The 23,280-nt window shown below is 36.5% G+C and overlaps 1 protein-coding gene across 1 annotated transcript in view; it reads right to left on the bottom strand.

Annotated features, from left to right (window-relative positions):
- Positions 1 to 23,280, bottom strand: part of PLXDC2 (plexin domain containing 2) — a 470,362-nt gene that overhangs the window by 235,196 nt on the left and 211,886 nt on the right. The window contains exon 3 of the mRNA XM_003806690.6: positions 4,162 to 4,308. Within this exon, the coding sequence (XP_003806738.2) occupies positions 4,162 to 4,308 (147 nt within the window). The remainder of the gene's footprint in view (positions 1 to 4,161; positions 4,309 to 23,280) is intronic.

Below are 23,280 nucleotides of genomic sequence, written 5' to 3'. Positions count from 1 at the left end.
ATAACTTCTCATCTTTTAGCTCCACTTATAAGTGAGAACATGGTGTATTTGGTTCCTGTTCCTGTGTTAGTTTGCTAAGGATAATGGCCTCCAGTTCCATCCATGTTCCCACAAAAGACATGATCTTGTTCTTTTTATATGGCTGCATAGTATTCCATAGTGTATATGTACCACATTTTCTTTATCCAATCTGTCATTGATGGGCATTTAGGTTGATTCCATGTCTTTGCTTTTGTGAATAGTGCTGCAATAAACATTCACATGTGTGTATCTTTATGGTAGAATGATTTATATTCTTCTGGCTATATACCCAGTAATAGGATTGCTGGGTTGAATGGTATTTCTGTCTTTAGGTCTTTGAGGAATCGCCATACTTCTTTCCACAATGGTTGAACTAATTTACACCATCACCAACAGTGTATAAGTGTTCCCTTTAATCTGCAACCTCACCAGCATCTGTTTTTTTGTTTTGTTTTGTTTTGTTTTGTTTTTACTTTTTAATAACAGCCATTCTAATAGGTGTGAAATGATATCTCATTGGGGTTTTGTTTTGCCTTTCTGTAACCATCAGTGATATTGAGCTTTTTTTCATATGCTTGTTGGCTGCATGTATGTCTTCTTTTGAAAAGTGTCTGTTCATGTCTTTGCCCACTTTTTAATGAGTTTTTTTCTTGTAAATTTGTTTAAGTTCCCTATAGATGTTGGATATTAGACCTTTGTCAGATGCATAGCTTGCAAATATTTTCTCCCATTCTGTAGGTTGTCTCTTTACCCTGTTGATAGTTTCTTTTGCTGTGCAGAAGCTCTTTAGTTTAATTAGATCCCATTTGTTAATTTTTGCTTTCATTGTGATTGCATTTGGTGTCTTTGTCATAAAATCTTTGCCTGTTACTATGTCCAGAATGGTATTGCCTAGGTTGTCTTCCAGGGTTTGTATAGTTTTGAGTTTTACATCTAAGTCTTTAATCCATCTCGAATTGATTTTTTGTATATGGTGTAAGGAAGGGATCCAGCTTCAATCTGCTGTATATGGCTAGCCAGTTATCCCAGCACCATTTATTGAACAGGGAGTCTTTTCTCCATTGCTTGTTTTTGTCAGGTTTGTTGAAGGTCAGATGGTCATAGGTGTGGCCTTATTTCTGGGCTCTCTGTTCTGTTCCATTGGTCTGTGTGACTGTTTTTGTACCAGTAACATGCTGTTTTGGTTACTTCAGCCCTGCAGTATAATTTGAAGTTGGGCAGTGTGATGCTTCCAGCTTTGTTCTTTTTGTTTAGAATTGCCTTGGCTATTTGGGCTCTTTTTTGGTTCCATACGAATTTTAAATAAATTTTTCTACTTCTATGAAGAATGTCATTGGTAGTTTGATAGGAATAGCATTGAATCTGTAAATTGCTTTGGGCAGTATGACCATTTTAATGATATTGATTCTTCCTATCCATGAGCATGGGATGTTTTTTTCCATTTGTTTGTGTCTCCTCTGATTTCTTTGAGCAGTGTTTTGTAATTCTCATTGTAGAGATTTTTCACTTCCCTGGTTAGCTGTATTACTAAGTATTTTATTGTTTTTGTGGCAATTGTGAATGAGACTGCCTTCCCGATTTGACTCTTGGTGTGACTGTTGGTGGTGTATAGGAATGCTTGTGATTTCTGAACATTGATTTTGTATCCTGAAACTTGCTGAAGTTGTTTATCAGCTAAAGGAATTTTTGGGCCTAGACTAGGGGGTTCTCTAGATACAGAATCATGTCATCTGAAAACAGGGATAGTTTTACTTCCTCTCTACCTATTTGGATGCTCTTTATTTCTTTGTCTTGCTTGATTGCTCTGGCTAGGACTTCCAATACTATGTTGAATAAGAATGACGACAGAGGGCATCCTTGTGTTGTGCCAGTTTTCAAGGGGAATGTTTCAGCTTTTGCCCATTCAGTATAATGTTAGCTGTGGGTTTGTCATAGATGGCTCTTATTACTTTGAGGTATGTCCCTTCCATGCCTAGTTTCTTGAGTGTTTTTAACATGAAGGGTGTTGAATTTTGTTGATAGGTTTTTCCACCAATTTCTAACTCTGAAGAAATGTTTGTTAATGGCTTAAAAACTCATGGGTAACCAAGAACCCAAGCTATGACAATGGCAGGGTATCTAAAATAAAAGCCTCTAACAATTGTATATATTTAACAATCAACATAAAGAGCACCAGGTAAGTTACAACCAGAAGTTCAAGTCCTTCCATTTATGTTTGAGGGACCTCAAGTGTTAAAAGCAACAATGTCACTGCCACACTAAGAAAAAAATGAACTGTCTACAGTATTATCATTTTTCATGACACAATCAGAGAGCTGTCACAAGGCAACCAAGTAAAACCTATTGCAAAGAGAACAGGCTTCTTTAAGGAGAGGCAGGACACAAACTGTCTTACCTTGGGGGGTGGCACAGAGGAGACAGATGGTAGCCATATTTGTACAGAAGAAGAAATCAGCTAATACTTTAACTGAGGAACTCCTTTCTCTGCCTATAGGTGTCACCCATAGTGGCTGACACTAGGACTAGGCCACATCACAGAATCTCCATGTGCATACACCAACATTCAAAATTACACGAAGTATATTTTATGCTATTAAACACTATAAGTGCAATAGTAGGAAGGTTGTCAAATGCAATACATCCCAGAAAGACATTGTTAAAATCTAATCTTTATCATTTTCTCTTCTTTTGACAATCTGTTGGAAATTCCACCGTGAATTATTTCTAAATGTGTCATCTTGCCTACCTGGGGTTGCCTGAATATAGAAAAAACTGGGGTGGGGGTGGATGATGGAATTTAGCAAGGAAAGGCAGCTACTTCATTTGCTTCTCAGACTCAGAAAGCATGTGCTCTACACTGAAAATTCAGTGAATCATCATGGTATACTATTCTTAATTTCCATTTAGCTTTTAGCAATTGATCTGATAACAAGAACATCTACATATAAACAAGGAAGACCACTGCCAAAAATTTTGATATTTAACATTTATTTAATCAATGCCTCTCTAAATAACTTCAGCCATTGACTCTATTAGTCCTGTCTTTATATCAATAATGACAAAAGCACTTGAAACGTTAAAGTTATTTTCTTTTCACTTCAGGTCATACTAAACTGAACATCTCATGGCTTCATCGATGACACTATCACCACTGTTACCCAGGCCAGCAAAACCAAATACCCTTTAAAATGTGAAATCTGACATTTATCATAAAATGATGATCAAAGAACATTCTGAGAACCAAGTGTGATAAATTTTACACACACAATTTGAGCATCAGCTTTGCTACCTAGGTTAACACCTCAGTTTACCACTTTGTAGTGGAGACCTTGGGCAGGTTATCTGAATTTTCCAAGACTCCTCCGTTCTCTTATCTGCAATGTGTGATGTAATAATATTTAAATCATAGGATTGTTGTGAAGATTGAAAAAGCTAATGCATTTGAGCATTCAGGCTGGCCCTTGAATAGGCTATTCATGACCACGTAAGGCAAGGGAGGCTGGTATTAATATTCCTTCTCATCTCCAGTTTACACATGCAGAAAGCACCTCAGAATAGTTAAATTATTGATTTCAGGAGACACACTTAGGAAATAATGAGCCCAGTTTTAAAATATCAGCCTGATGCTTTCTATATTTTATTATTTTTCTTTATATTAAAAGTCTTCATTTAAGACCATAATTTGGTCATATATGTTATCTAAGTCATAAATGACTTCGGTTAAATCTTTGGTTAAATCCAAGACCAACAGCAATAAACCCATGTAAATGGGAAGATACCAAATTCAAGTAATTTTTTAAAATGTTCTATACACACTCATGGATTATAAGAAAACTAAAAATAATCCAAGATAAAGCTCAATTTTGAATACAATATATGTTCATCAGATATACTGAGAAAATTGGTTCAATTAATGGCAGTTTATCAAAATAATTCTATTTCATTTTCTTTAATATCTTATATGCAGTAATCAATCTAAATTACAATTACAGAATGGAATACACTTGAAAAGTGATTACCACAGATAAGGCCATTCTAATATTTAATTATCAAACTCATAAAAGAAATGGTTATAGGCCAATTAAAGCAATTATTTTTTTCACAGTAGGTAAAATGAACCCTGAATGTCCAAACACTTACTGCAGCTTGCCGATGAGTATTGGACAATATTCCATGAATCTTCACTTTATCTTTTTCCATTTGGTCTATGTTCACCCATAAATCCCGGCTGGCAGAATCAGATGGACCATATATTCGAGATATATAGTAATTGTGGTCTGTATCCTCCTGCAATAATAGATAATAATGTATATCAAGAACCGAGATGTTTTACCTACAATTCTTTAAAAAAAATCCTATTGAACTCAAGAGTATTAATAGTTTTTAAAAGAGCAAAATGATTTAACTATACTCTAAGAGAAGTGAATATGGATTAAATAAGTAAATGTGCACACACACACACACACACACACACGAACTGTAAGAAAAAAATGTTAATAAATAGCTCTATGATTTGAACAATAAAATTTAGAACGTGAATTTTGTCTAGTTCATTTATTATCTAAGTGCTAATCAGATAAAATAAAATGATTACTGAAATCCAGGCAAACCATAAATCCCATGTATTTTTTCACAAATCATCAATCGAGATATATATGTAATTGATTACAAAAAGGAAAAGAATATTCTATGCAGTATTCTAAATTGATTTTGCCTTGTGACTAAAAGAAATACTATGATCCAAATGTAAACGTGGAGAATAGTGATTAAATGTTTTGCATATTTAAAAATTTCAATATATATTTCCTTCTAAGTTTTGTATTTTATGTGTGTGTGTGTTTGTGTGTGTATAAAATTAGTAGCCTTCTTTAGAGGAAATTGTTAAATATACAAGACTTGGAAGGAAATATATACTGGGTACAAAGATCTAATTTGTCACCAGAACAAAAAGGTCCTTTTGAACAAAAATGTCTCTTTTGAACTTTTTACTAAAAACCTAAAGTATAATTACAATTAGTAATAACAAATTCAAACTTCTTTTCCTTAAAAATAAGGTTATATCAGGGCCTGCTTTCAGCTAATTGTCCTAGAAATGGAGACAATATATTTTTTCCTTTAATTTGAGTTACTACATTCTACTTTTATTTGAATTCTCATTGTTGGTGTTACCATAGTGCCTGTCACAAAGCCTTTATTCTTCATGGTTCCCACTCAGTGAGGAGATGTAAATGTTTTAAGAGGCAATTTTGATGAGAAATATCCAGAAAAATTATATCATTATTGGCTAATTCTGATTGCAATGTTTTATAACAATGAAATCAATTTGAGGAGTTAGTAGACAAAAAATATTTTAAAACATTCAGGTAAATGTAAGAAAAAATGTTGAATAAATAGGTCTATGATTTGAATAATAAGGTTTGGGATGTGAATTTTGTGTAATTCATTTATCATCTAAGTGATAATTAAATATAATAAAATTATTCTCAAAATCCAGTCAAAACATGAATCCCATGTATTTTTTTAACAAATCATCAATCAAGATATATATGTAACTGATTTCAAAAAGGAAAAGAATATTCTATGCAGTATTCTAAATAGATTTTGCCTCATGACTAAAAGAGAGACTATGATCCAAGTGTAAATGTTGAGAATAGTGATTAAATGTTAACAGTAAGTTTTTTTTATGTAATAAAGACCCTAGCACAGTGGCTCATGCCTGTAATCCCAGCACTTTGGGAAGCCAAGGCGGGCGGATCACCTGAGGTTAGGAATTTGAGATCAGCCTGGCTAACATGGCAAAACACAGTCTCTACTAAAAATACAAAAATTAGCCGGGTGTAGTGATGGGTGCTTGTAATCCCAGCTACTTGACAGGCTGAGGTAGGAGAACTGCTTAACTCTGGAGGCAGAGGTTGCAGTGAGCCAAGATCGTACCACTGCACTCCAGCCTGGGAGACAGAAAAAAAAAACAAAACAAACAAAAAACCCTAGGTATATCTGCAATTAAACTCTGGGTATGGAACACAAATTATATGTATACCTTGGTGAAAGAAAAGAAGGGTCTGCAGAGAAAGAAGAACAAAGTAGATGTAAAGAAAGAAGAAGGAAGATCACGCAGCCCCCAAAAGCTCTGAAACTTCAATGGGTTTCCAGCCCTCCCTCTGTTTCAGAACCTCATAATGACACGGATAGTTTGGGTTGTCTGAGGGTAAAACATACTGTGAATGTGTCTGCGGTATGTATTCTACTCATCTGTGTATATTGGGCTTCACCATCAGAAGATTTGGAGGTGGGAACCTTCCTTGACATTGGGCACAAGCCATTTTGCTCATGTTATTACACTGGTCACAGTGGTTGGTGGCATGCATGAGCAGATAACCTAAGAAGGAGCAATTACTGAGACATTCAGGAATTTAGGTAGAGAAGTGATCATTTCCCTTGCTCTGATTGCAGAGATGTGTGGGTGTGAGACCTGGAATCACTGGCTCCATTTTGCTACTATGAGGAATTTCTGTCTGAAGATAAGGCAAACACATAGCTAAAGAAAGAACTGCAGGCTGGACGCGGTGGCTCATGCCTGTAATCACAACACTTTGGGAAGCCGAGGCGGGTGGATCACCTGAGGTCAGGAGTTCCAGAACAGCTTAGCCAAAATGGTGAAACCCCGTCTCTGCTATAAATACAAAAAATAGCCAGGCATGATGGCAGATGCCTGTAATCCCAGCTAGTCAGAGGCTGAGGCAGGAGAACTGCTTGCACTTGGGAGGCGGAGTTTGCAGTGAGCCTAGATTGTGCTGTTACACTCCAGCCTGGGCAACAGAGAAAGACTCAAGAAAAAGAAGGAAAGAAAGAAAGAGAGAGAGAGAAAGAAGAAAGAAAGAAAGAAAGAAAGAAAGAAAGAAAGAAAGAAAGAAAGAAAGAAAGAAAGAAAGAAAGACAGAAAGAAAGAAAGAAAGAAAGAAGCAAGGAAAGAAAGAAAGAAGGAAAGAAAGAGAGAGAGAAGAAAGAAAGAAAGAAAGAAGGAAAGAAAGAGAGAGAGAGAAAGAAGAAAGAAAGAAAGAAAGAAAGAGAAAGAAAGAAAGAAAGAAAAAGGAAGGAAGGAAGAAAGGAAGGAAAAAGAGAGAGAGGGAGGGAGGGAGGGAGGGAGGAAGGAAGGGGAAAAAGCCAGATCCCTGAGCAAGTCTATCTAGACATGACCTACTACTGGACTTGTTCACTTCCATGAAACCTTGAGTCTTTTTCTATTGTTAAATCACCTTGAATTAGGTTATGGTCAACGAAAAGAATCATAACTGAAAAAACAGGTCTTTTTACTTGCAACCAAACTTAAGCAACTTTGAACAAGGCCACCTAGAATTCATTTCATTGACTATTTTCTTCAAAGCCACCCCTTTATATCATTCACTGAAAATTTTTAAAAATTAAAAATTAAATTATGTAAAATAATAATTCATTTAATTTTTCAGGGAATGGTATAAAAGGTGGTTTGGAAGAAAATATTCAAGGTGTTTAAATCAAAATTTAAATTTTTTCCCTATTGACAGTATTATTACAAAGATTTCAGGAACATTGAGGTTAAAGATGTAATCTTTAGGTGAATTACATAACAGATTCTATGATGCTGCAAAATTTCCCTATAAATACGGAATATTACAAAATAGATATTTTCTTTAAGGTGTCAAAATTTCACAATTGAGTTCAGTATAATTTTTGAAATCAGCATTTATAAAATAACCTTGGCATTTTCCTTAATCTCTGGATTTCTGTGATTAGTTAAGAAAGAGTCTTGAAGTTATCATAAAGAACATCATTGCACTTAAATAATGAATTACCTGCAAAAATATACACGATTTAGTCTAATTACGAAGTCTACCACTGACATACTATGTGAAAATACACCTTCAGTTTTTCTTAAATCAGACCTGCCAAAAACAATATCACATCTTCGAAATACTAGAACTTGGTATTTGACTTCTATAGCCCACGCTTGCCAAGTTGTCATGGCAACTTTTATTCAAAAAGGAAGACAATTTATTGTTTACTTAGGAATGCAGAGACACACATTATTAAATTCCAGAGAGGTGTTTGGTTCAGATATTCAGAAAAACCATAAAATAGATTTCTCAAAAATGTGACATTTTAGCACTAGTAAATTATTCAAAACACGTCTTATCCTTTTTTAGGAGTAATGGCACTTAAAGAGTTGTCAAAAGCCACTTTGAGTACAAAGATTTTCATTTTCTTTTCAAAAGTAAAGCATTTCTAACACCATAGAAAATAAAACAAAACACTACTGTGATATGCCTAGTTGCCAATTCATTTAGGAAACCAACTGTTAGAGAAAGTAGGTGGCACCATGTGTGGTATTAAATCATATAAATCCATGTTCCTCGAAAATGCATGGAAATGTGCAGCTGTGGACAGAGGACCTACACCAAAAATACGGAGGAAAAGTTATCGTAACTACAGCTTAGCCATTCTGCAGCAATCAATCTACATCATTCCTAACCCAAATGCTACCTTCTTTTCTAGCATGGATGTGTTGACTTTATGAGGGGTAATGTTTATGAATGCCTCACATTGCCTCATGCAGTAATGATATTTGAACTCCAGCTTCATTTCATTTAGAACTTAAAACAAACAAACAAACAAAAAAGATCAAATACATATTGTATGACTATCAGTGTAGTAGTCATTTGATATACATGGATACTTAAAACATAATGAAAATTCTTAGTAAGATTATTTAATATTGAATCAATTGGCCACCACTTGAAGATCATTCCTTAATCAATAAAGGAAGATTATAATTTGAATGGTTCTTGCCAAGTCTTAACAAATATATTGCATCCTTATAAGAGTGATTTCACAAGGGCTACACAGTTCATTTAAAGGTAAATCTATTTTAAAATACTACTTGTGAATATTATACTCCTCAGAAATAGAGTTAATAAAAGAGTCCCCTGTGTTCTAAGAAAAAAACATGCTGGTATAAGAAACCAAAAGGACATGATGAAATAACAACAGGAGAGAAAGAGTGAACTGGCAGTAGTCAGGTAAAGAATTACAGAGATGAACCCACTACTAGCCAGAATAAGCATGACTAAATTACCAGTCAGGACACAGGAAATAGCCCCGAGGTACACACAACATGAAATGGAAAAGAACAATGAAATAAATGTCTGGGATGAATGTTATGGATTGAATGTTGGTGTTGCTAAAATTCGTAAGTGGAAGCCCCAATGCCCAGTGTGCCTGTATTTGGAGACAGAGTCTTTAGGAAGGTAATTAAGGTTAAATAATATCATAAGAGTGGGGTCCTTATTCAATAGGATTAGTGTCCTTGTAAGAAGAGATATGAGATTCATTTTCTCTCCTTCCCTCTCTTTTTAATTCTCTTTTTCTCTTATGTGAGGATACAGAAGGAGGCTGTCTATAAGCCAGAAAGGGAGCCCTCACTAGGAACCCAAACAGCTGGCACCTTGATTTGAGACCTTTACCTGCCAGAACTGGGAGAAAAAATATTTCTGTTCTTTAAGCCACCTAGCCTATCATCTTTTGTTAAGGCATCTCAAGCTGACAAGACAAAAGTCATCACATAAATTGCAGGGGGAAAAAAAAGGAGATCAGGTGCATACGTAGTTGTTGTAGAAAACAATTAAAGATATATTAGAAAAATATTTTTCTGAGATTAAGACTTGAATTTGCACATCATGTCTCAAGAAAATTTGCCATAGAATTTTGAGTACTACAAAATTTCCTAATGAGGTTTCCAATAGATTAAACAAGGAAATCTTATAGGCATCTAGAAAGATAAATTGAGTTATCTATATGGAGGAAAAAAATTCAATAAGCTGGTACCTGGTACCTCTCCATAACATCTGATAATAACAATGTTTATGCAATCTCAGAGAATAAAGTCGTGACTCAAGAATTTTTTTGTTCAGCCAAGTTGTAATTTAACTATATAGGCAACACACATATTTCTAACACATACAAATATACAGAGAATATGCCACCAACAAGAACTTCTTAAAAATGTAATGCCTAACTATACACTAAATCAACCAATGGGTGATCAATGTACCTCTAATAAAAATTCCATAACTATTAGCTGTATTCAGCATGTGGTTATCTATGGGAAGAGAGAAACTATAGCAAATCTTCTGATGGTGAGCACTGTCTCCATGAAAATTATGTAAAGGGAAAAATGACCATTTCATTATTATGGTTATAAATCAGAATGCTATTACTATCAACCATGAAAATATAAAAATGACTATCTAATGTTTCATAGCAGGCAACCGACAGATAAATCGGAAAGCACAAAAATAAAGTTTTAAAAATAGTAAACTCGAAATTTTAATGTTTTAGGTAACCTTTTAAGGTAAAAGTCTACAACTAGTGGCCTTCAGGTTGTATACCTGGCACTGAAAGCCCATTATTTTCCTCAAACATAGTATTGTCAACTGAAGAATCATGAGGTTCATAAATTTGGAAAGAAAGCTTTATTTCTCCCTTCCAAATTCTAATAAACTTGGGAAAGGTGAGGGAGGGGATAGGATCTTTATCTCACATTGCATTTCATGTAGTCCACTCACAAACCAGCTGAGAGCTACCAGTCATTTGGCAAGGCAGCTCCTGCAAGCTACAGTCTGGCCACCCTGCAATGGAAAGGGTATCCTCCAGCAAAAGTCGAGAGCAAGACGGGGATTTATGTTAATTAGGGTAGCTGAGTATACATATTCAATAAGCTACAGGAGGAGTCATGAGTATTCATGAAAGGAGAAACACGTACAAGTGCAATCAAGCTTTGTGCTCCTTCAAGGGTCACATGTACAAAAAATGGTATTAGCATGATCCAAGGGTGGAGTTTTGGGCCCTCCAACATCAAAAGGTAAAGCCAAGGACACCAAAAATCTCACTGGGCATCCTCCTTGAGTCAGCGAAAATCTGTCCAGACGTGGCAGTCTAGTTTCAGGAAGGGGTGCATTGGGAAACTGGCGAGTGGTAATGTGGAAACAGCAAAGTGGGAGGGGGAATCCAGTCGCTGCCTCAGATGATTGGCTAAGGGTGATAAAGGAATGAGTCATCTGTTTCTTGTTTTCCAGAGCTGATTTCTGCTTATTCCTTAGAAAGAATTCTGGTTAAAGGTTAATGAGGAAGGGGCGCACTGAGGCATGACTGACCTCCCACCCCACCATGGCCGGGAACTCAGCTCTTAAGGTTTCTCTGAGGTCCTCTTGGCCAAGAAAGGTCGATTCAGCTGGTTGGATGCTTAGAATTTTATTTTTATTTCTCAGCACTTACGCTATAATCTCAGTTTTACAAAGTTACATCTATTCAAATATGAATGTTTATATTTCTACTCACCTATTTCTTTCTCCTCTGATAATTTGTCTAAAGATATGGGTGGAAGATATTTACCTTATATTGACTGGTTAATTCTGGATGATGGAATTTAGGATTCTCCTCCCTCTCATCTGTATTATTTGAATTTTTTATGATAAACACATTATATGCAAACCACTTATTTCTTTTTCTCTATATAAAGCTTTAGAAAATATGTGAAGATGCTCAAGGGTATTAATTGTTGATTTTTTGAATCAAACCGCCAACATATATCAAGAGACACAAGGCCATATGCTATACACAGTAAATAGTTCTATAGAATTTCTATCATAAGTACTTTGAAAAGTTCTCAAAAAAGAATCCTTTAACATACTATAGATCAGATATTCAATATGGAGATTCAAGGTCAATAACCTAAAATTGCTCTGCGAAACAGCTGATATATAAATTTCCATTACCTTTTCTTTCGAATACCAGCTTCGATAACTTAACTGCTGTAGAGTGCAATTTTTTTTACTAATTGCCATAAATAAAATCAGCATTAGGAGAAATGCAGTAAAATATACATCTCCACTAAATTTTGAATGAGAGATTGGAGTTCAAATCTTTATAAAGTGATTTTTTGTTGTAAGTGTTTTATAGAAACATCACAAAATCATCTCCTTTTTTCTCTCGTTTATATTGACAGTAAACTGGACACACAGCTACATTCTCACATAGTTGTGGGTAGATCAGGAAGGAACCAAGGGGCAGAGGAAGATATAGTGTGGTTGAAGACATTAAACTTGCAGACAGGCGAACTGATCTCTAGTTCTCACTGGCTTGGTCCCTAACAAGCTGTCACTTTAGTGAGGTCAATTATCCAGTCAGTTCATTTCAGTGTGGCCTTTCCTGCACATAGATTCCCTCTTTTGCCAGAAGTAAAATCGTACAGAAAAAGGTAGGGGTCTTGGACTTAAAGAGCTGACCAGTGGAATGAGTAACGACTCCTGGCTGGGTTGGAAACAGACCTCATTGAAAGCAATGTGAGATAAAGTTCCCACCCCTGAATCTCCACCTTTTTCAATTACCTTAGAAGGTGACCTATAGGGAGTGAGGTGTGGACAGATAATTAAGTCACATCAATTTTTTTAATCAAAAAAAGTGAATGATTGATAGTATTTAGCTTTCTTTCACTGGGTTGCTAAAGAATTATATTAAACGAACATTATTTAAACACATTTGAAAAGCCTAAGAACAGAATATAAAGTATTCAGCATCCTTAAATCAAGCCCAGACAATTTCAGCATGATAAGAACAATCACATATTAGCTTTGAATAGACTTCAGTACCCATCATCAAATACTACATTAATACCTTCTTCAGATACTAAGAACAATTACATGGTATACAATTCAATTTACTGTTAGAGTGTCAGAAGAATTAAAATCAATCCATCTGTCTCCTGTTGGTTATATCAGATTATTGCACCAGCTCTCATTATGCACATCTTTTCCATGTTGTTACAGTTGTTTACCCATATCTTCATCATTTCCCCAAGAATTTTCACCTACTTGATCTATTTGCAGCATGGTCTATCCCTCTAGCGATATCTTATCTATGACTTTTCTAGGTATGATTTATTTGATTCTTTTTTAAAATTTTTTTTATTTTTTTGAGACAGAGTCTTGCTCTGTTGCCCAGGCTGGAATGCGGTGGCGTGATCTCAGCTCACTGCAACCTCCACCTCCCAGGTTCAAGCGATTCTCCTGCCTCAGCCTCCCGAATAGCTGGGACTACAGGCATGTGCCACCACTTCCGGCTAATTTTTTTGTATTTTTAATAGAGATGGGGTTTCACCATGTTAGCCTCAATCTCCTGACCTCGTCATCCGCCCGCCTCAGCCTCCCAACGTGCTGGGATTACAGGCGTGTGCTTCAGAAGAGTTTAGTGAAGTGACCCTCCTAAAAACGTTAGATTAGTAGAGTGGGGTGTGTGTATGTGTGTAAATTTACTGTAAGGTCAGAATACTGTACAACACATTAAAGACAGGATTCCAGTGGTATTTCCATTATAAAACAGTTTCCATTTTCCCAGTAACCATCTCTCTCATAGATGAGATTGTCCTCTCTGCTATGCCTAGTTGGGTGAGCTATATGGCCATGAAAGCACAATACCCTTGTGATCTTTCAAATTCATAACAAAATTAACACAGCTCAGTTAAGTGCTTGCCTAGATCTACAGGCATTTTGAGGTATATTAGTATGTGTTTACGTTGGTTCATTTATTAAATGAAATAGAGTGTATTTTTTACTTGGGTACGCTACACGTTTATTTATCTACTCCCTGGTACAAACCTTGAACCTTTTCAAGAATGAGCCCCAAAGACTATTCCCAGGCATGGAGTGATGAGATAGAGCATTAGGAGATATACCTAATGTAAATCACGAGTTAATGAGTGCAGCACACCAACATGGCACATGCATATATATGTAACAAACCTGCACGTTGTGCACATGTACCCTAGAACTTAAAGTACCATAAAAAATAAAAATTAAAAAAAAAAAAAGAAGAAGATGCCAGAAAGAGAATCTGAGGCAGAGTTAGGTGAACTGCCAACTTACAAGGGATTTCTGAGGGCTTCACAAACTCAACAAAAAATGTGATAAAAAAAATGTTTAGAATATGTATGAGATTTCTACTAAAATACATAAAATTAACAGTACAATAATGTAGCTCAGAGGAGATTTGAGTTGAAGTACAGTTTCTGACTCTAAATAGGCACTGTAAGTTCCAGGCTTTAGTCTGTATAGGAAGGAGTTGAACTAGATCTCTCATGGAATGCCTTTTAACAAAGCTTCTAAGATCTTTTGGCCAAAAGGCAAACAGAAAGTGATTGCTAGGTATAGCTCAGAAGACCATATGCCTGATTTAAGCGGTCCTCACTAAAAGAGATAAAAGCATGTGTTTGAATACCTAGTGCAGGTAGCTAGTTACAATTAGCACTGGTATCAATTGCATTGTTACATAATCATCCTTGTTGATAAATTGTAGATTGGCCCCAAAGTTGGAGGCAAAATTCACGAATGTGTTGCAGGGAATATAAGAATCTTGGAGACCCTATGCATTTTCTGTATAAATGGAATAAATTATGGGTCTTGCGTATGTGTGCACAACTATCCTTCAAATGCACAATATAATTGTGGTGGGTAAAATGCATGTTCATTTTTCAGAGCCACTGATTATTTCTGTAATTCTTGATACTGTGATTTTCCAATCCACTGGAAGTAAACAACTATGGCATGGAGGGCCTTAAAATTTTCTAATAATTAAAAAAAAATCACCATTTGTAAAAGATGGAAATTTCTGTTCTAGATTTAACAGGGCTGGAAATTGTGTACTGTTTACATACTGCCTTAGTTCAGGCTACCATAACAATGTATGATAGACTGGATGACTTAAACAACAGAAATTTATGTCTCACAGTTTTGGAGGCTGGAAGTCCAAGATCGAGATTCCAGCTGATTCTGTTTTCATTGAGGGCTCTCCTGGCTTGTAAAGGGCTGCTTTCTCCCTGTGTCCTCAGAAGATGGACAGAGAGTTCCCTGGAGTCTTCTCCTCCTCTTATAGGAACACAAATCTAATGGGATTAGGGCTCCACCCTTATGGCCTCATTTAACCTTAATTACTTCCTAAAGGCCTTGATTCCAAATACAGTCACAATGGGGCCTAGGGCTTCAACCTATGCATTTGGAGCGGGCGGGGGGTACAACGTTAGTCCACAGCACACACATACAGCTCCTTTATTAAGTTTGGATTTATAAAAAAGCCCCAGATGCCAGATACATTACTTTCAAAAACTCATGTCATTTTCTAGTACTAATCAGAATTGCCATTCAAGCTTTCTAATATAAGGAGGCTTTTGGAAAAATCCACAGTTATCTGTCTTGATCTATTTCTTACCAAAAAATGGATAACTGACTTCTATGTATAATTTTAAAAGAATTATGCAAAAATTTACTCAGAATCAACTTCTAAAAATTATAACTCAGTTAAGAATTTCACACAATCAACTTCTGTGGAAAGGCTGGGTGGTTTCTTTCTACCAACTTGTGACTACTTGGCCAATAATCTCATTTCTAAAGTAACTGTTACTGTTTAGTCTGGTATTTCCAGTGAAAGGTAAACATATACTTTTTAAAAATTTTTTATTTATTTTTTTTAGACAGAGTCTCACTCTGTCACCAAGGCTGGAGTGCTGTGGTGCAATCTTGGCTCGCTGCAACTTCCACCTCCCGGGTTCAAACGATTCTCCTGCTTTAGCCTCGGGAGTAGCTGGGATTACAGGCACGCACCACCATGCCCAGCTAATTTTTGTGTTTTAGTAGAGATGGGGTTTTACCATGTTAGCCAGGCTGGTCTCGAACTCCCAACCTCAAGTGATCCACCCTCCTCGACCTCCCAAAATGCTGGGATTACAGGCATGAGCCACCACATCTTGCCTAATATACTTTTAATCAGTCAGATTTTTAAAAATACTATTACTCATTTAATGTCAGAGAATGAAACTTTTCTTTAGCCCTTTCTCTTTGTTTCTAACTTCTCCATGTCTTTAAAATCTTAGCCTCCCAGATTCAGGAAGTGATTAACAAACAATTAATCAGCTGTAAATGGAATTTTTCTAGGAGGTTTGATGTCGTTTGCCATAGAGTTAGAATCTAATACTACATTACCCCTCTGCACATCATTTTGCAAATAAAGATAACTTTCCGAGCCTCTATTTTCAAGATTACAAAACGGAAGTTAGAATAAAACCAGTGTAATCACACTTGAGTTATGTCTACTTGAGATAAACATGTGAATATATGTTGGAAACTATAAAATGCTATTAGACATCACCTTTGTTAACACAAACAGTCATGGGTTGCTTAATGACAAGTTTCTGAGAAATGTGTCATTAGGGAATTTCATCATTGTACAAACATTATGGAGTGTACCTACACAAACCTAGATGGTATAATCTACTTCACACCTAGGCTATGTGGGATGGTCAACTGTTCTAGGCTACACACCTGTACAGCTGGGTACTGTACTGAAATCTGTAAGCAGCTGTAACACAATGGTAAGCATTTGTGTATCTTAACAGAAAAGTTACAGTAAAAATACGGAATCACTGTCATATATGTAATCTGTCCTTGACAGAAATGTTGTATGTATCACATGATTATAAACCATGGCAACAAAAACAAAACAGGCATTCTACATTCTTATGCTATTAACATTAATAGAAGCATGAATTCTCCTCAAACATTAGAGATCTCAAACCAGACTTTAAAGAGTGAGCAATGTTCTGTAGCCTTTGATATCGGAAAATAATTTTACAAATAAATGATATTCTGAAAACTCCCTTTTTACTGAATTTTATATGTGCCTCTAAGCATATCACTTTAATTACGAAAATATGTCTCAAACAGAACAAGCATAGAAAGAGTAGCAATCAAATAAATTAATTTCAACATTAATAGCATATATTATGCCAGCATAGAGAATTATTACCCTAAAGAGAATAAAGAGAATATTTAATCAACCTAATTTTATGAAAATACTGTTACTTTTAATAGTAAACCTAGTATCCAAATATATTTCTGTCTAATGGGATTAACAGCTACCTCTAAAATGAAATCATATATATGTAATTGAAATTCTGGGATTGCATTTTAAAAACCTGACAGGAAGGACAGGTAAAGAGGACATGCTATGTTGGGTGATTGTTTTCAAACTTATAATATTTCAAAATGGTAAAACAATGTATAGCTAAACCTTGAAGGAGTCTCTCTTTATGTATTAATTTTTGGATAAAAAATTCTCATAATCAACTTTTTCACATCTTGCACAATAAAACCTTTTTTAAAAAACAGGATGCATGGTACTGAGTCAAAAACAAAATTACAATAGATTTCATATTATCTTAGTTTGTCTCACCTTCAAAGTTTATGGCATTGTTTTGAGGAACGATGAACATGTGAAGAGAAAAAGAACAGTAATAAAGAGAAAACATAGCTTTAAAGCAAATTAATTTTTTAAAACCACCTACAAATATATGCATGATATGGTTTGGCTGTGTCCCTACCCAAATCTCCAGTTGTAGCTCCCATAATTCCCAAGTGTCATGGGAGGGAACTCGAGGGAGGTAATTGAATCATGGGGGTGAATCTTTCCCATGCTGTTCTTGTGATAGTGAATAAGTATCATGAGATCTGATGGTTTTATAAAGGGAAGTTACCCCACACAAGCTCTCTCTCTTGCCTGCCACCATGTAAGATATCTCTTTGCTCTTCCTTCGCCTTCTGCCGTGATTGTGCCGTGATTGTGAGGCTTCCTCAGCCATGTGGAACTCTTTCCTTTATGAATTACCCAGTTTTGGGTATGTCTTTATTTAGTAGCATGAGAGCAGACTAATACAATGCATAATTGGGTATGCTATAATACTTGGAATGCCAAAATGAAGAAGAAATGGGTCACTTACTTTCTGTGTTTCAGCATCCCCTTATGTAAAAATATTTCCAGCAAGCTTCAAGAAGTATCAAGAATATTGAATTAGGGTTCTACATTCTCTCCATCTTTAATCCATTGCCTCAATCCCTGCCATCTACCATAGTGGGATTTTGGTGCTTGTTTCTTCTTTTGGATCCTTTTATTTTATTTTTTTATATATTTTGTATTATACTTTAAGTTCTAGGGTACATGTGCACAACGTGCAGGTTTGTTACATATGTATACATGTGCCATGTTGGTGTGCTGCACCCATTAACTCATCATTTACTTTAGGTATATCTCCTAATGCTATCCCTTCCCCCTCCCCCCACCCCACAACAGGCCCCGGTGTGTGATGTTCCCCTTCCTGTGTCCAAGTGTTCTCGTTGTTTACTTCTCACCAAGAGTGAGAACATGCAGTGTGGATCCTTTCTTTTAAAACTAAGAAAATGATTAATCACATATTTACAAAAACTGGGTAATAAGTGTAACTAACATGTATGTACCTATGAAATTCCGAAGTCCTCTGCTTGGCACATAATATATATTATATATTTAATCCTTCCAACAAACCAGTGAATTAGATGCCACTTTAAAAATAAAGAAACTGAAGCTGAGACATATGGAGTAGCTTCACTAGCACTACATAAATCCCAGGGATATAAAACCAGTTCTATATAACACATACAAACTCCAGAGTCAATGTTCTCTCCACTTCCACAGTACCTTGTAGTTATCAAAATTTTTAGGATCTCAAAAAACAATCACACTTGCTCAGATTGTTTCTATTAGGCTACTTATCAGACCTTCTGTAAGAGCTCTCTCACTGGTCTCCCCGTTTCTCGTATAAGTTCCCCTCACTCTATTCTCTACATAGTAGAGTAATCCTTTTGAAAAGTAAACCTATTAAACCAGAAATCTAATCATATCATGCCCCTGTTCAAATGAGGCTTCTCATCACACTTAGAATAAAATCCAATACCCTTACCACACACTGTGCTTGACACAACCATCTCTCCAACTTCATTTTCCTCATCTCACATGCCACTCCAACCACAATGGTTTTCTTGTTGTCCCATGAATATGTCCATATTCTCCAACATCATACATTGCACCTGCTGTTTCATGCCTCTGAAATAATCCTCCTTTAGTCTGTTTTAATTGTTCTAAGTTCCTTTAAAACATTGTTTATCATCGGATCTTTTTTCTTCTTTCACCTCCACTGAACTTCTTTAAAATCTCTCTCTCTGGGCCAGGCATGGTGGCTTAAGCCGGTAATCCCAGCACTTTGGAAGGCCAAGGTGGGCAGATTACTTGAGGTCAGAAGTTCAAGACCAGCCTGGCCAACATGGTGAAACCTTGTCTCTACAAAAAATACAAAAAATTAGCTGGACGTGGTAGTAGCACACACCTGTAATCCCAGCTACTCGGGAGGCTGAGGCAGGAGAATCTCTTGAACCTGGGAGGTTGCAGTAGGCCGAGATTACGCCACTGCACTCCAGCATGAGTGACAGAGTGAGACTCCATCTCAAAATAATAAATAAATAAATAAATAATAAAAACAACTTCCTGTATTGTGTCCAATTCTGTATTATAGTGATTAGAACTTTGCCTAATACCTAATAGATATTCCACACACGGTTGTTGATGTTAGCGCTTCTTTATATTTTACAAGGCTAATTTATTTGGCTTTGTCACCTCCTAGAAAAAAGGTCACAATGGCCTGGGCATGGAGCCCAGGGCACCTCACCAATCCAAAGAATCCTGAATGAAGAGATAGTTGTTTTAAGCCATCAAGTTTTGGAGTTGTTTGTTACTTAGCAGTAGACTACCAACAGAGGTGGCTTGGGACTTTTTGTAATAGAGCATGGACATTTCAAGAATCAAAAACTGAACAGTGAATCAAATTTATAAGTAAATTGGACTGGTTTGTAATGTGCTGCTACATCTTCCTTGCTGTCATGAAGAATCCAGCACTGTGACTTTTTTTCTTTAATAGGATCTTGCTCTGTCGCCCAGGCTGGAGAGCAGTGGCACAATTGTGTCTCACTGCAGCCTGGCCCTCATGGGCTCAGGAGGCTCGCCTACTTTAGCCTCCTGAGTAGCTGGGACTACAGGCACATGACACCATGGTCGGCTATCTTTTTAAAGTTTTTTGTAGAAACAGGGCCTCACTATGTTGCCCAGGCTGGTCTTGAACTCCTGGCCTCAAGCAGTCCTTCTGCCTCAGCCCCCCAAAGTGCTGGGATTACAGGCATAAACCACTAAGCCCAATTCTTTCTATTCCACACAGTGTCAGCTGAGTTCACTGCTGGCCTGCAATCAGTTGGTATGTCAGCTGGGCCTGGTTGGTCCCAGTCAGCCTTGGTCACATGTTTAGGGTCTCTATCTCCATTTGCTGTCTCATTTCTAAGTGGGCTAGATTGGGTTTATTCACAATGGACAAATATGAATCTGAAAGAGCCATTTCTTCAAGGCAGATCTCAAGTTGGTAACTGGGCCTAAATCTAAAATAGAGCCAAGTGGCCATTGGCTGATAAGGGGTCAAACACATACTCTGAGTTCCCCAGAAACCCACACCTTTTTATTTTGGGGACTTTCAGAGCTCACCTGAATCAACTAATCAGCGCTCACCTCTCTCAGCCAGTCAGGGCTCAGCTGTATAAACCAGTCAGGGCTCAGCTGTATCTACCAATCAGAGCTAAGCAAGTTTTGACCCTTTATTTACATAAACAGACCTGATTGGGAACTGTGGCAGGAATCTTTGCTACAAAACCTGAGCCTACCCTTTGCTCTCTGGAACGTACCTTTGTTTTACACCAGAGGCTGCTGCATCTCCTTGGTTTGCAAATTGTTCACTGGAATAAAGTCTCTTTCCTCCAAATTCCTTTTAAGAGGATTTTGTTCACATCATAAAGTGACAGAATCTAAAAGGGGTAAGAGCAGAAGCTGTGCAGCCTCTTGAGGCATTGCCTACAAGGTACACAATGTCACTTCACACTGTTTTCATCAGAACAAGTCACAAGGCATGGCCTGGGTTGAAGAGGTGAGAAGAGAGATCCTATCTCCTTATAAAAGGAACTACAGGAATTCATGGCCATTTGTATAATACAATGCCATCCAGTTTTTTGTTGTTGTTGTTGTTTCTTGTTTGTTTGTTTGTTTTGTTCCTGAGCCGTTGAGCTGTCTGGGTACGTGTAACTGTATGGCCACTCTGCCCCATAGAGATGCTGTACCCATTTTCACTTTGTTGAGACATCATTTCATAATACTCTTAAGTAGCATCCATTTTTTTTCAAATAATCTCCAAGAGTGCCTTCATTTGGCATAGAGGAACTTTTAGCAGTGTAAATCTTCCTACTGCTTTCTAAATAAGAATTTAAAAGCCAAATTCAAATGGTAAATTCTTCTAGGATCACATCTTAGAAGAGGGAAAACCTTGTTGCCAACTCACTTAATGTCAGGTGGCTGATGTGGAGGGTAAATAAGGGCAGAACAAAAGAAGAGAGCTTGCAATCCTTTCGTGAGTTATTAAAAATAAAGAAGCAAGAAGAAAAAGCACAATCTGTTGAGCAGTTTTGTTTTAACATTACCAATGATACTTTCAGACAAATATTTTCATAATATGCTTTGCTGATTTTGCAGAAATATTCTCTTTCCGATCTATAAACGTGGCATTTATACTTTGTAAAAAAATTACAAGATAGCTAAAAGAGATTTTATTTCAGTGCAGCCCAAGAAGTATTTGTTCTTTTTTTATTTATTTACTTTTTATTTTTTTGGTTCTGTCTTGCAAAGTCCCAGGGGTAAGGAGGGGAATCAATATTATTAGCTTTTCACTTTCCTAAGAACTAGCTGGAAAGACCCCAAGAAAAAGAAATATACGGGAAAACATTCAAGAGACTATAGTCCAATATAAGAAGATGCTGTCAAATCGTCTATTTTTTTTACAAGCATTTCTTTTACATGTCATGCATTTAAGTTAACAAGTATTCATGATGCATGGATTATGTATGTGAGAGATATGAAGGGCAACTAGGTATTTATGATCTAGCCTTTGCTCTCTAGAAGTCTGCAGCCTAGTAAGATGATACAGATATTCAAATATCTCTTTTCCAAACCAGTAGAAGATAACTGCTGAACTAAAGACAAGACTCAGTCTATAAGCCTTCTAAGAAAGGAAATTTCATTCAGTTTTAAAGGTAAGAAAAATAAGGTTCATAGAAGTAAGAGCATTAAACCTGGCCCTGGAAAAATGACTTAGAATTTGAGAAGGTCACTCTAGTCAGAGGCACTGGTCTGATCATAGGACAAAGGGCAGAAATCAACTAGAGGTAATACAGAAACTCTCCAGAACAAAAGCTCATACACAGGAGTAATGTGAATTGAGGACAGTTTGATAGCCAAAATTAGAATGCACAAAGCCTCGAATGTCTGTCCCGAAAGTCTGAACTTGATTCTGTAAAAGATGAGAGCCTTGGAAGCAATGGATTAAATGTGGACTTAGAAGGAACAATCTAGAAAATAGGGTGGAACAGAGAAGGTACAAATTATAATCAGACATTGGTTTGGAAGCTATTTCAATAGGCAAAGAATAAAACTCATAATAGCTCATACTGGGTTACCAACAAGAGCAAAAGAGAAAGAGGCTGTTATGAGAAAGGCTGTAAAAATCTAAAAGACTTGCCAGTATTTGAGAGGGAGAGGAGCACTCAGAAATGACCCTGAAGGACTTAGAATAACTGAGACAGTCCAGAAGGTTTAGAGTAACTTATGCCAGTTAACATTTTGAAACAGAACCTGGTATATCTATATATCATTTTAAATACTAAAAAACAAATATGGGAAAATGATACCATTGATTCCCAAATGTAGTACATTCGCAACTCACAGAAGCAAGGTCTTAGGAGTAATCAGTTGTAATTGAGAGGCCTCCCTCTCATATTCAAATAACACCTGCATTTCTATTTTTCTTTCACTGAGTATTTGATACATGCTTAAAGTGGGACACACCACGACCTAACAAATCCCTTTGAACTAGAGCAGTGTTTCTCAAATTTGTCTGCGTATTAGAATCACCTGGAGACCTTGAAAAATTACAAACCCCAGGCCACGTTCTAGACCAATTAAATCAGATTTTGAGATGGAATGCAGAGTGCGATCCCAATGTGCAGAACAGTCTGACAACCGCTGAATTAAAAGCAAGTAACACCAATTAGCTGAAATGTCCAAATTGCAACACACTGTACTCTACATGACCATGCCCAAGCCAAGACTTTAGAAATCTATAAAGTATTTCAATTTATCCTTAAAGAGTGATCAAAATGTAAGAATTTCACTTCTGTCAATTTAGAGCTTACCACTTTGCACATCATGTACAGCAAGGTTTATGTT

This window comes from Pan paniscus, chromosome 8 (assembly GCF_029289425.2).
Source record: "Pan paniscus chromosome 8, NHGRI_mPanPan1-v2.0_pri, whole genome shotgun sequence".
In the NCBI taxonomy this organism is placed as follows: domain Eukaryota; kingdom Metazoa; phylum Chordata; class Mammalia; order Primates; family Hominidae; genus Pan; species Pan paniscus.
Note: the sequence above shows the minus strand (reverse complement) of the source record. Positions and strands in the feature narration are given on the sequence as shown.